The sequence below is a fragment of the Vespa velutina genome, chromosome 23 (assembly GCF_912470025.1).
Source record: "Vespa velutina chromosome 23, iVesVel2.1, whole genome shotgun sequence".
Taxonomy (NCBI): domain Eukaryota; kingdom Metazoa; phylum Arthropoda; class Insecta; order Hymenoptera; family Vespidae; genus Vespa; species Vespa velutina.
In genome coordinates this window covers 1,275,001-1,289,135 of record NC_062210.1, presented here as the reverse complement: position 1 = coordinate 1,289,135, position 14,135 = coordinate 1,275,001, and the positions used below count along the sequence as shown (strand labels likewise).

Below are 14,135 nucleotides of genomic sequence, written 5' to 3'. Positions count from 1 at the left end.
CGAAGCGAATACATTGCCTGTGAGAATGTGGTTGTATATATAGATACGTGTATATGTGTAAATACACACACACACACACACACATATAAAGAGATACACATACATAGACATATCGATTAATCGCGGGCCCTATTCTAGCTCGGTTCAGTGCCGTAACATCAGAGAGAACTCTCGCGAGATAACATCTCGTTTGACTTTTAGGAATGTGCATACTCTCGCTCTCTCTCTCTCTCCCCCTCTCTCTTTTTCTCTCTTTCATACTTCGTAAGTAAATTAATTCCCGATGTGTTTTAAACGTCGTTTTTCTCATTGATCATTAATCCATTTCTTTCCTTTTTCTATGTTCCGATCGCGTGCATTAACTGCACCTGGATGCACGTGTCCATTAACTTTTAACGATTTATTAACACGTGCTCAATGATCTATCATTGTATTATAGAATTTATGAATTATATTTTAGATTAGATTATTTATTTATAGAGAGAATGAAAGAGAGAGAGAGAGAGAGAGAGAGAGAGAGAGAATATTGAAAATGTTAATAGATCAAATTTAACGCTATACTATTAAATAAATATAAACAATGTTTTTTTGTTTTATTAATGTAATAGTACCTTATATATATTAATAATAATTTTTTTGCATTGCTATATTAAATATATAATACATATTTGTTTACATACTTTTATATCAATCACGAATTTCTTATTTATTTTTTTAAGATTTTTCATTTATATGACATATTTTAAATTGTTATATGAAATTTATTTTGATTGATAAATAAGATAGAAAATAAAAAGAAAAAAGAAATGAAATTAACGTAGCACTCGTTGTATCATTATTTCAATGAACAAAAATAAATCTAAAAAAGAAAAAAAAGGGAACAAACAGTTTGATTGATTGATTGATTGATTGATTTATTTATTTATTCCCTTCATTATGTAACATACGATTAAAATTCAAATATATCGTTTTTGGATCGATATTGAAAATCGTCTTTAACGATTTAGGAAGAATAATTTTTGAATTTAAATAATACGTAAGACTTTTAGAATAACAAAAAAAAAGAAAGAAAGATAGAAAACAAAATTTTAACAAATATATATTCATCGTCGTTCCTCGTATTCTTGATTATTATTAATAAAATCGTTGCAATAATCGTCGTGCTAATGATTACTATGTTTTTCTTAGATCAAAGGAGAAAGGTGAATTTATAGGATTAGAAGATGATTACGGTGGCGTAGTAGGATGGACTCCTCTCGTACGCGTTTTCCTCTTCTCACACAATAAACATAATCGCGGCCGTTTAATTTTTTTCTTTTCTCATTTTTCCGGTTCTTAAGGAGCACCATAATATACGCGGCACGAAGGAGATAGCTTAGAAAGGCAATGAGAGAAAAAGAAAAAAAAAAAAGAAAAGAAAGAAAAAAAAAGAGAGAGAAGAAAAAAGAAGGAAGGAAGAGAAAAAGAGCAAGGGGGAAAAAAAAAGGAAAGAAGAGAAAAAGGGAAATGAGAGAGAGAGAGAGCGAAAGAGATAGAGATTGAAGTAGAGTTAGAGAGAGGTAGCGATAGAACTAGAGTTAGAGAGAGAGAGAGAGAGAGAGAGATAGGTAGATAGATAGATAGATAGATAGATAGATAAAGAGAGAGAGAGAGAGAGGGAAAGAGAAATGTTGAAGGAGTGAGATGGGTTCTCGTAGAAACTTTCCCTCTTGATGGTTTAAGAGGAGGCAAATCGAGTGAGGAGACACGCGCTTTGAATGAAACTGCTGCTCGACTCGAAAGATTAGCCTCGGACTCGCTCCCACGCCTCATCTTGGGTATCGCGCCATCGCAGATACCATCTAGTTGCTTCCAGAACCCTACTCGATCGATAAAACCTCGACTCGGCTTGGCTGTCTATCTCTTTGGTACTCGCTCTCTCTTCTTCTACTTGCAAAAAAAACATTCAGAGGATAGTCTCTCTCTCTCTCTCTCTCTTTCTCTCTTTCTCTCTTTCTATCTTCTTTTCTCTTCTTTTCTCTTCTATTTTCTTGACTTGGCGACTTATTGAGGAAGAAACTTGGCTACTCCTTTTCTATTTCCATGGGGGCCCACATTACCACATATACGCTGGATATCTCTACTCTCTGTTAACCGATGTTGTTTTGAGATAAGGGAATACACTTCTTCGAAGAATAGGAAAAAGCAAGAGAGTTACTCTCGAGGAACGTAAAACCTTTCCACCTCCTACTCCTCCTCTTTTACTCCTTCTCCTCATCCTCCTCCTTCTCATCCTCATTCTCCTCTTCATCCTCATTCTCATCCTCATTCTCATCCTACTTCTTCCATATCTTCTTTTCTCTTTTTCTTCTTCTTCTTTTTCTTCTTCTTTTAATTCCACTTCTTGGCAATTATCTGCAGGAGATCGTCCCTCCTCCTCTTTTTTTTCCTTCTCTCTCTCTCTTTCTCTTTCTTCCTCTCTCTCTCTTTCTCTCTCTCTTTTTTTCATTTTGTCTTTTTGCTTCTCAAAGTGTGATTGTACTGTAAATCTAAACGACTATTATAGTAATTGAGAAATACGAAATATATTTATTATATATCATAGGTACATAGAAATTGTTAATATCTTTTAAAATTCATGCGATTGTTATTTATTTATTTATTTATTTATTTTAAATAGAAATTTAATCATGAGATATAAGAGATACCATCGTTGATAATTTAAATAATTATTGTAGACAACGTCGAAGTCAAATAGAACGAATTTTGCTTCGACAAAATTGATCGATGGTAGAAAGAAAGAAAAAGAAGAAGAAATAGAAAACAAAAAAAAAAAAAGAAAGAAAAAAAGAATGAACACAAAAGTTTACAAAAATTAAACAAGTTCAATTTTATTTAATACCAATACGATCATTTTTCCACGATAATATCGGAATTATAAGTTTAAAAGAAAAAGAAAAAGAAAAAGAAAAAGAAAAAGAAAAAGAAAAGAAAAAAAAAGAAAAAAAGAAAATGAAGAAGAAAGAGAAACAGTAAGTTCAGGAAGAGAATTATGAAATATCAATGGATATTACACCATAAAAAGATTATTCTATTCACTGTTTAATATTACGACTTCGTGCGAGTTTGAAATTGGCCTGTTAAATTGTGTTGTAAAATATCATCGTTATGCTCTGTTGTGTGGTTGACATTAGCTCGGTGGCGCTGCTGGCACCCACTGTTGAACAGCCAGTTAACCAGCAAGCTAACAACCCCCACCAATCCTCCAACCATAACCCCTCTACACCTATATAACCCCCTTTACATCTTACCCCTCATTCACCGATGTCACCATCATCACCACCACCACCACCACCACCACCACTACCACCACCACCACTATCGTCGTCGTCTTCGTTGTGGTCAATATTGACTGTAAGCCCTTTGTTTTATACAAGCAGAGTGTAGACCTTGCTTGACACAGTCACTGATATAGTTCTAAGCCACGCCTCCGCGTATAAAGCGCTAAGAGAAACGTTGGTTGCATAAGGTCGTAAGAGGATCGACCTCGTTGTTTGTACGTTCCATTCTTTGTTCCATCGATCGTTCATAAAGTTAGATCTTTAGTTTGCGATCACTTTTATATAAGATTATTACCCTTATACAGGGAGATGTCCCTTTACGAATTATTTTTCATATCCAATCTCATTTCTTTCGGATATATTTATATGTTATTAATATATTATTATTATTATTATTATTATTATTATGTTATAGTATATTATAATATAATATAATATGATATGATTTGGTATAATATATATAATATAATATATATATATACATATATACGATGTTATTATTTATTATATAATAATAATATTATAATATATATTAATAAAAAAAATGGAATATATTAACAAACATATGTCCATTTTTTTTTTCAGGTGATACCGGCCGATCGTCGTTTACCAGAGAAAGAAGAAATATGGACATTACCGAATGATCAACAAGAAACATCATCCACATCGTTAGACGAGCTCGCCGATGATAAATCCAAAGTATCGCAGGATTTTGAGAAAAATGTGTCATGCAAAACGCAACAAAAAGAATCATTAATATCGGATAATACGGATAACAGCGTGGACGTTAATTTGCCACGTAGTCAGGAAACAAGGAAGAGTAAAACCAAGAGAGTTAAGAGTTATCTTCGAAAGTGCAAGGGTGCATTGTCGAAGGGCGACGAAAGCGTTGCCGAAAAGAAACGCCAAGAGAATTGTACGTCTTGGTATCTCGAGGATAATCAATCGTTATCATCGACACGTCGCGATCACGAGGAATCAGATGATTATATAGAAAAGTATACGGATCTGTCGGATCAAAGATTAAACGAAGAAAAATATGATCGAGAAGTTTTAACAAATTTCGATGATCACATTGATGATCCATTATTATTCGTTAAATCATCGAAGGAAGATGATGATGACGATGATGATAATAATAGGATCGTTGTTGTTGAAAGTGAAAGTAGAACGAACGTTTCCTTAGAGAAGAAAGGTGACGTAGATTTGTCCGTCGATGAAATTTGCAATAACGAAAGAAAATCTCATATACGAAAGGATAACGATAAGGATATTATCGATACGTATGATTCGATAACGACGATCGTTAATTTATCCAAGGACGATACATATTTGAAAAAGTGCGATTCTAATGATACACTTATAGCGACCGAAGTTTCACATGATTTAAGTGTTAATGAGTTTAACGTTGTGGATTTGAATTCTACGAACATTGCAAGAGATATTGAGAACGATGAAAAAACAAATCCTTTACGAGCGAGGAGTGAAGGAGGAGAAGGAGGAGGAGGAGGAGGAGGAGGACGAGGAAAAGAAGAAGAAAGGAACGAAGATAAAGAAGAAGACAAAGGTGGATCGAGAGATATTGAAATCCCATTGATTTTACCTCTACCTGCGGTGAGTATTCTCTTCTTCTTTTTTTTGTTTCTTTTTTTTGTGTATCTTTCTTTTTTTTTTTTTTTTTTTTTTTTTTTTTTATAATACATCTAATGTCGATTTTGAATGTGGAACAAATTCATTTAATATTATTGCTGGATATTTAATGGCATGTATTTTTGAATGGTTTAAGTTTTAAAAGGATATTTTTTATCATTTTATTTACAATCCTATTTGTCGTCTTAATGCATATAAATATATATATGTATTACATTTATATGAAATAAATACGGCAATATAATAATTATCTACATTGAAATAAATTATTAATAACTAAGAAATTTATAATTGATATTAAATTGAAAAAGATATTTTATTGTGAATCGATTGAGAAACATAAATTTTATGTTCATCTGTAATGAGAATTAGCCTTTAACTAATTTATTTTTTTTTTGTTTTATCTTTTTTCTTTTTTTTTTTTTTTTTTATAAAATGGATTTGTGCTCCAAATCAACGACTCCCCTATTTTAATCGTTTAGATTTAATCTATCTCAATTAACGAACGAATCCATTGATCTAACTTCATTCGACATTTAATTTCTGTCAAATATTATCTCGTTTAGTATAATATTTAAACATTTCTTTTTTTTTCATTCTGTCTCTCTCATCGGTCAGTCTCTTTCTCTCTCAAGTTTTAACATATCTCAAAATCGTTTAATTTGCTTTCATTTCAGTAATGAATATCTTCACATTTTGAAAGATTTAATTACTTCATTTTGTCTTTCTTTTTCTCAATCACATTTTAATTCGTTTAATTTTACTTAATTATAATAAGTAATTAGTCTCTTTGTATCGTATCTCAAATTGTTTGATTCTCTCTCTCTCTCTCTCTCTCATTTTATCTTTATCTCTTTTCTTTTTTTTTCCTCCTTCCTTTTTCGTATGCCAACCCCATCTTAAATGGTTTTTAAAGTCCGTTATTGTAAAAAAAAAAAAAAAAGAAAAAAGAAAACAAAAATGAACAAAAAAAAAAAAAAGAAAAAGAAAAGAAAAAAAAAAGAAAGAATTAAGAAACGCTCTTTCACAAGACTCGTGAGAAAGTATTACTATACCAAAGAAGACACGTCGTAACGGTGTAATAAGATAAAAGAGCGTACTGTTATCGTTAAATTTATAACGATCTCGAACTGTTGGATTCTGTACCTTAAATACCTACGTAAGAAATCCAACGTGTTTTCTGGATCGTCGATGTTTTCGATCGTCGTGTTGTCGGTAAAGAGAACGTGGGCGTATGGTGTCCGAAAATCTCACCGTGAATTTGTCTCTTTTTTATCGATCGAATCTTTTCTCTTATAAGAAAAATAATTTTAATTCTTCTTTCATTTTCTTTTTTTCTTCTTCTTCTTTTTGTTTGTTTTTTTTTTTTTTTTTTTTTTTTTTCTTTAGATACTTGGAATATAATAAATATTATCGATAGAGAGAGAGAGAAAGAAAGAGAGAGAGAAAGAGATTAATAGTCGATCAATGATATAATTAATAATTAAAAAATCATTAATAGTCAAGTGGACGATAGATAATAAATTTTGAATATCATAGAAAATGATAAAAATGAAATAATAAATAATATCTATATCGTATGAAAAAAGAAAAATAAAATAAAATGAAATAAAATATATTAAGAATAGAATATTATTTATATAGATATGAAATAGATATTATTAAATTATTATGAAATACAATTTAGATATGAAATAATGATTTCGTGAGTGTAATTATATCGGTCAATGATTCGTATAATATTCGTGTGAAAAGAAAGAAAAGGAAAAGGTGAGTTTATATTAAGCGTACGTGTGAAAATAACGTGAAGATGAACTCGATATGTTTGAAAAAGAAGAAGATAAATAAAAAAAAAGAGGACACGAAGAAGAAGAAATGGAAGATGATGAAGAAGATGAAGAAGGGAATGAAGAAATAGATGAAGAATAAAAGGAAGAGGAAGATGAAGAAGAAGAAAAAGAAAAAGAAGAAGAAAAAAGACAAAAAAAAGATGACGATGAAGAAGAAGATACACACAAGATGATGATGATGAAGAGGAAGAAGATGAAGAAAAGAAGATGATGATTGACAAATGATGAATAAACAGATGAAAAAGACAAAGAAGAAGATAAAGAAGACAAAGATGAAGAAGAAAAAGAAGATGAAGATAAAGATGAAGAAGAAGAAGAAGATGATGATGAAGAAGTAGAAGAAGAACATGAAGAAGATGAAGCTAAAAAAAAATGAAGAAGTAGAAGAAGATAAATAAGAAGAAGAAGTAGAAGAAGAAGCTGAAGAAGAAGAAGTAGAAGAAGTAGAAGAAGAAGAAGAAGAAGAAGAAGCTAAAGAAGAAGAAAAGCGTGCTTTCTTTCATCCAGATATAAGTTCACGAAAAAGAGAATAAATAGAGTTCGTCGATCGTTCGCGAGTTCGTTTAGGTTAGACCAAGTTCTCCTTCTTCGAGGAGTAGTAGGTAGGTAGGTAGGTAGGTAGGTAGGTAGGTAGGTAGGTAGGTAGATAGGTAGGTACTTGTTAGGGCGGACCCACAGTGCCGGAGGTGTATATGGGAATTGCGGCTCGTGCTCATTAATTATATCGGACGTGATCTATCTGGACCATAGTTGGTGTACTCTCCTATGTATGCTTCTATCTATCTATGTATATATATATCTATGTATGTATGTATATTTGAGAGTAACAGTGTGTAATTCAACAGACGTTCGTTGTTGTGTGGATTGGCAATAACGATCACGTAAGTAGATTTTCTTCGTGATAGTTAAACGTTCACTCGTTCGATCTTTTCTAAGTATTAGAGAAGACCATCTAATATCTCATATATATATATATATATATATATATATATATATATATACATATAAAATATTTGTTTGCATGTGTGTGTGTGTGTGTGTGTGCGTAACATATGACATATTTTTAATATATTTATTTATTAATGTATTTTTTACAATCATACAATCTCGTAAATATAAATAATCATATTTAGATATTATATGCATATATATACATAGTTATAGGAGTTGGTATATTATATATCGAAATTGTCTATATACACGTTTCTTCTTGTTATAATCTCAATCCTTTTATCTTGGAAGTTACAACACTACGGGCTCGTGAAGCTGATGTTAAACGAGTGCGCATTAAAGTACAACGTTTGCATGCGCTTTGATGGATAACGTTCGAGAGCGCGTGAAAACGCGGAAGTTGAGAAGAAAGAAGGAAGAGAGAAAGAGAGAGAGAGAGGGAGAGAGAGAGAGAGGGAAAGAAAAAGAGAGAGAGAGAGAGAGATAGGTAGATAGATAGATAGATAGATAGATAGGTAGATAGATAGATAGATAGATGGATAGAAAGAGAAAGAGAGAGGGTGCGTTCATTCCACTTGTCTTTAGACGACCGAGTTGCCCCGGGAAATTTCGTTAAACGTTAAGTAGATATATATATATATATATAATGTATATACTAATAAACAACTACGATACTTTGCAATATGAAAAGAAGTTGGATGAGAGAAGGGAAACGAAACAAAACGAAATGAAATGAAATGAAATGAACGAGGTAGTAGACATATATATATATATATATAGATGAATGTATGTATATGTTTACATAGACAAGTATATTGATAGAAATTAAAAATTCTTTATGTATTCTGGATTTGTGATTGAATTGATATTAAGAGGAAGATGTGTCTTCGATTTACAAGAAGGATTAGGAGAATATTTATTACGCACTGTTTCTGTCTCTAGAAGCAAACGGATTCTATTCCTGTTAATCTTTTACAATTACGACGGTACCGATCGACGTTGAAACGCTAACCGATCATCAGTCGTGAAAGTGTACCCATGGAAAATGATTGCTCTGGTAACAGTTTCTGTTACATGCCCATGTCTACTCTCTCTCTCTCTCTTTCTCTCTTTCTTTCTCTATCTTTCTTTCTCTTTTTCATTCTTTCTCTTTCTTTCTTTTTCTCTGTCTCTCTCTCTCTCTCTCTCTCTCTCTCTCTCTCTTCCTATCTCTTACTATCTTCTTTTTAAAGACACACATACATATACACACTCTCTATCATTCTATTTGTCTCTCTCTCTCTTTCCTTTTTATTATATCTCTTTATCTCTTTCTCATTCTCACAGTTTCTTTCTCTTTTTCTTATTCTCTTTATCACAGTCTCTTTCTCTTTTGCTTACATACATATATACGTACAATCTCTCTCTCTCTCTCTCTCTCTCTCTCTCTCTCTCTCTCTCCCTTTTTCTCATTTTCTCTCCATCTTTCTCTTTCTCTCTCTTATCTCTACTCTCTCAGCATCCTTTTTCTGATATGGTAGTATCTTTTAAAACAGCACGCACATGGAACTACGCCCCGTTACCTTCGCTTCGGATTATAGATTAAGCCGCCGCACCTCGAGCGTACGCGCGGAAAACGATAAGAGGAATACGGTGCGGGATTTATTGTAATTGGCGGTAATGACGGTTTTACGCCGCCGCCATTGCCGCCGCCGCCGCCGCCGCCGCCGCCGCCGTCACCGCCATCACACTCGAGAAACCACTGGACCAACTACTTACTCTTTTGCTCTTCTCTACTACACTATCTTATAAATGTTCTTACTTATTTCTATTTATATATCTATCTCTTTCTTTCTTTCTCTTTACATATATATATATATATATATATGTAATATATATGTAACGCGTGCTTATCTACTTATACGTAGCAAAAAGTGAACTTCAATTTTAATATTTAATTTTTCTTATATCTTTTATTTTCTTCCTTTCTTTTTTTCTTCTTTCTTTTCGTTTCTTTTCGTTTCGTTTTTCTTTTTCCTTTTTTTCTTTTTTTTGAATTTCATTTCATTTCACTTAGAAAGAAAGTAGTCGATTTTTTTCTTTCTTTTCCTTTTTTCTTTTTTCTTTTTTCTTTTTTTTTAAATTAGACATTATTATATTACACTGAAAAGTATACTTTAATTGATCCTTTCAATTCCAAGAAATTATCAAAATGTCGAACATCTTTATCATAATTATCTTCGTTACATTCAATTTATTAATTGGATATAAATTTAAATCATTCGTAATTTTAATAAAAAAAGGATTTTATTATTAATTATTATTCTTTCGAACAAATTTTAAATGTTAAGACATTTTTCAATAGGACGATGACATTATTTCTCGATATTAGCAAAGATATCTATTTAAAATATGTATTTTACTTTGTTAAATTATTTAATAATCCAAGAAATACACTTACACACACACACACACATGTATGTAAATATCAATGTAAAAGGAAATAAGTAAATTTAAGTAAATTCTTTGTGTTAGAAAAAACGAGTCATAGTGTAAAATGTTTAACTATGATTAAGTGCGTTATTTATCGTACATACACAAACGCACACACAAACACACACACATGTACACACACATATATATATATATACTTACGTGGAAGTGATATCAATCAGTATGCATTTACAAATATTTATATGTTAATGTGTTTGCTCGTACGGCCATCTTAAATCGAACCGAAGTAAAGAAGAAGACGAGGAAGACGAAGAGGAAAGGAAAAAAAATATTAAAAAAAAAAAAAAAAAAAAAAAAAAAAAAAAAAGAAAATATTAAGAAAGAAAAAAAGGGAAAAAAAATTCTGCGCACACATACGTCATCATTATTTTCCAAGACACGTGTCGGTTTATATAGTCGATTGCTCAATATTTTACAGTTGGATGTAGGATGTTCGTCCTCGTCGTCGTCGTCGTCTTCGTCGTTTCGATCTTAGCAATGGATTGCGCATCGCATCGTTATTGGCATCGTTATCTCTTCGTGATTCTCAACGTGAACCAAACTCGATATTACTCACTTATTTACTTACGTATGTATTTGTGCCCTATACATATATATATATATATATATATGTAATCTATGTAATAAGTCTCGACATATTTTATCTCAATTAAGATAACTAAATGAAATTGTTTCAATTGCTTATATCATTTTTAATCACTTCTTTTCTTTTCTTCTTATTTTTATTTTCCTTTTTTCTTTTGTGTTTTTTTTTTTGTTTTATTTATTCATTTTTTTTCCTTCAATTTATAAGCATACAAAAAATATAAGAAATGCGATTTTATTATTATTATTATTATTATTATTATTATTATTATTTTTATATTTTCTTGTGTTTTATACAAATATGTAAATTATTTTTTGGAAAGAATTTTGTTTTCATTTCGACTTGCCTCAACTTGAATATAATTATTTATTTAAATTTGAACATTTTGTAGAATCCGAAAGAGATATTCAATATTTTAAAAATAAACAAAATAAATATAATGAAATATAATATATAAAATATGTATATATATATATATGTAATAAAATATGTACTTATGTATATGTCTACATATTTATTTAAGTATGTATATACGTTTTAACGATCGGTATTATGCAAATGCACAATGTGCAGTTCTCAACGCCCTTTTTCTAATGCGCAATCAAGCCTTTTTACTTTTCTCGACGACCCACAAAATCGCGGAGGCGAATTTGTCGGAGGTGGTAAATCCTCCTCTTTTGTTGCAGCAATAGTAATACTCTTCCGGCTTTGACTCATGCTTCGATAATTAAATAATTAACAATGAGCGATAAGCAAAACAATTAATGTTTTACAATTAAGATCGAAAATATTTACGCACGCTATTTTTATTCCAAGATCTTTTTAATTAGATTCTTTTCTTTCTTTTTTCTTTTTTTTTTTTGGAAGAATTAATCAAATATATAATTAGTGATTAAATATCGAATATTGTATTATTTTAATATATTTCAGATTTTATATAATTAATAATTTATTAGTCGGTATATCTTTTATTCAAAATTTTCATATCATTTTTTAATCAGCTATTAACGTAGAATAATTATTAATTAACGTGAAATATAATTCACATCGATTTACATTATGATTATTTTATTACATATATTTTTATTATCATTATTATTATTATTTATATTTATATTATCATATTTTATATATTTTATATATTTTACTATATATTTATAGTTATTGAATGTAAAAAAAATGGTTATCTCAAAAATCGTATTATTTAGATAAGATCAACAAAGGGAAAAAACACATGCGCGCGCACACAAAAAAAGAAAAGAAAAGAAAAAAAAAAAAAAAAAAAGAAAAAAAGGGTACAAAAAAAGAGAAAAGGAAGGAAAATAAACGGAGGAAGAAAATCAAAAGAAAATCAAAAGAAAAGTTTTCAATTACTTAAGAAAAACTATTTTAAAAGGAAGTCACGTAATTTAGTGACGATAAATAAATGCGATGACTTTCCAATCTCTCGCATTCTCTGAACGTTATTAGCATTGGATTTACTATCGGGTAGTTACTTACGTTCGCATGTCGAACAATCGAACGAGATACTTAAGCGTACCACCACCGGGTCTACGACTCGTCGTGTTTGAACGTCGTGGAAAGGATTCTTCATCGAAGCGTAGCGTTTAAAGTCGATTCGCCCGATCGATTCCTTCGAAGGATACAGCAAGGATTATTCCGCGTGACTTCCGATACATACATACATACATACATACATTTATACATATATTTATATATACATTCATACATACATATACACTAGTGCATACATACGTACGTATATACATTCATATAGGAAGACACATACTTATCTATATATATATATATATATATATTTTAACAAGCTATTCTTTTTTTTTGTATTTTCTCTCTCTCTCTCTCTCTCTCTCTCTTTCTCTTTCTTTTTCTTTTGTATAGTACTTTCGCTGTTGGTACATAGAGCTCAGAGTGGAATTTCTTCATGATGGTCGCGCGGCCCCAGGCACAACGATAATAAGGTGTCAACGTCGCAAACCATGGCATATCGGACCGATATGTCCAATGATTTCCGGGTTCTACTCTTTTATGGCTCCAAAAGGGTTTCAAAAAATTTCTCTCTCTCTCTTTCTCTCTATTTTTTTGTATCTATTAAATCTTTAGCTCTAGGTATGACCTCTGTGTTATCTTTATATATACAATATACAGAAAATACATATATATATATATATAGTTTAACAATTTATTTTTTTCTCTTATTCTCTCTCTCTTTTTCTCTTACATAAACATAAATATGTGTGTTTTATATATATATATATATATATATATATATATATATATGAATTTATTTATTTTAAATAATTAAATAATTATATATATGAATTTAATTTGTACACAATCAAAGGAGCTTTACGAAAGAAGATTCTTTTTCATTTTTAATCGTTACGAGAGAAGAAGATAAAGAAAAATTAAAAATTAAAATAGAAAGATTAAATGGAAAAAGAAAAATTTAAAGAAAAAAAAAAAAAAAAAAAAGAAAAAAAAAAAAGAAATATCTTTACAGCGAGCGCGTCCTTAGGCGCTTCAGCTTCGGAAACCGTGCTCGCTCGTCATTAATATTACCGGCTATGTGAAATAGCAACACCCGATACCCGGCACTTTAAACGTATAAGATTACAATCCACGGTACGGTACCTGACTACCGTTAAATATACGTTTTACTTCGCGTTTCTTACACTAGCTGCTAGTTGCTTCTTCGGTTATCGTCATATAAACGTTTTACTCGAGAAGCGAGAGCATTAGTTTCATATTCCTACGTGTTCGGAACGTGTATGAACGTATGTATGTATATTTGTAAATACGTAATGAACACCTAAGATAAGAGTGTGGCGTCGTTAATTAAATTGTATCTCGTTAATATTTTTCTAGATTTTATCGTTTTCGTTTTGCTTTTGCTTTTCTTTTTATTCGTATTTTCTTTTTCTTCTTTTTCTTCCTTTTTTTTTTTTTTTCTTTTCTTTTCTTTTCTTTTCTTTTCTCTTTTTCACCTTAATAGCGATCAACATAAAACGATTAATGAAATATATTGGAATTAGATACAATTGCCTATGTAATAATTTCTTTTCGTTCTTTCGTTTTTGCCTTTTCTCCTTTTTTCTTCTTCTTGTTTTTCTTTTATAGTTTCTTTATTGTTTTTTTTTTTTTTTTTTTTCTTGTTTCTTCTTAATCGCCGTCAATAAAGAATGAAAAAAAGGTGAAAAGATAAATAGAATTAGATACGATTGAGATGTAATAGTATTTTGTCCTTTTTTTTTTTTTTTTTTTTTT

At 30.4% G+C, this 14,135-nt stretch overlaps 1 protein-coding gene across 2 annotated transcripts in view; it reads left to right on the top strand.

Annotated features, from left to right (window-relative positions):
• The window catches only part of LOC124956711, a 338,980-nt gene that overhangs the window by 30,637 nt on the left and 294,208 nt on the right, over positions 1-14,135 (top strand). For both annotated transcript variants that reach the window (XM_047512882.1, XM_047512883.1), the window contains exon 2: positions 3,906-4,934. In XM_047512882.1, coding sequence (XP_047368838.1) covers positions 3,906-4,934 — 1,029 coding nt within the window. The remainder of the gene's footprint in view (positions 1-3,905; positions 4,935-14,135) is intronic.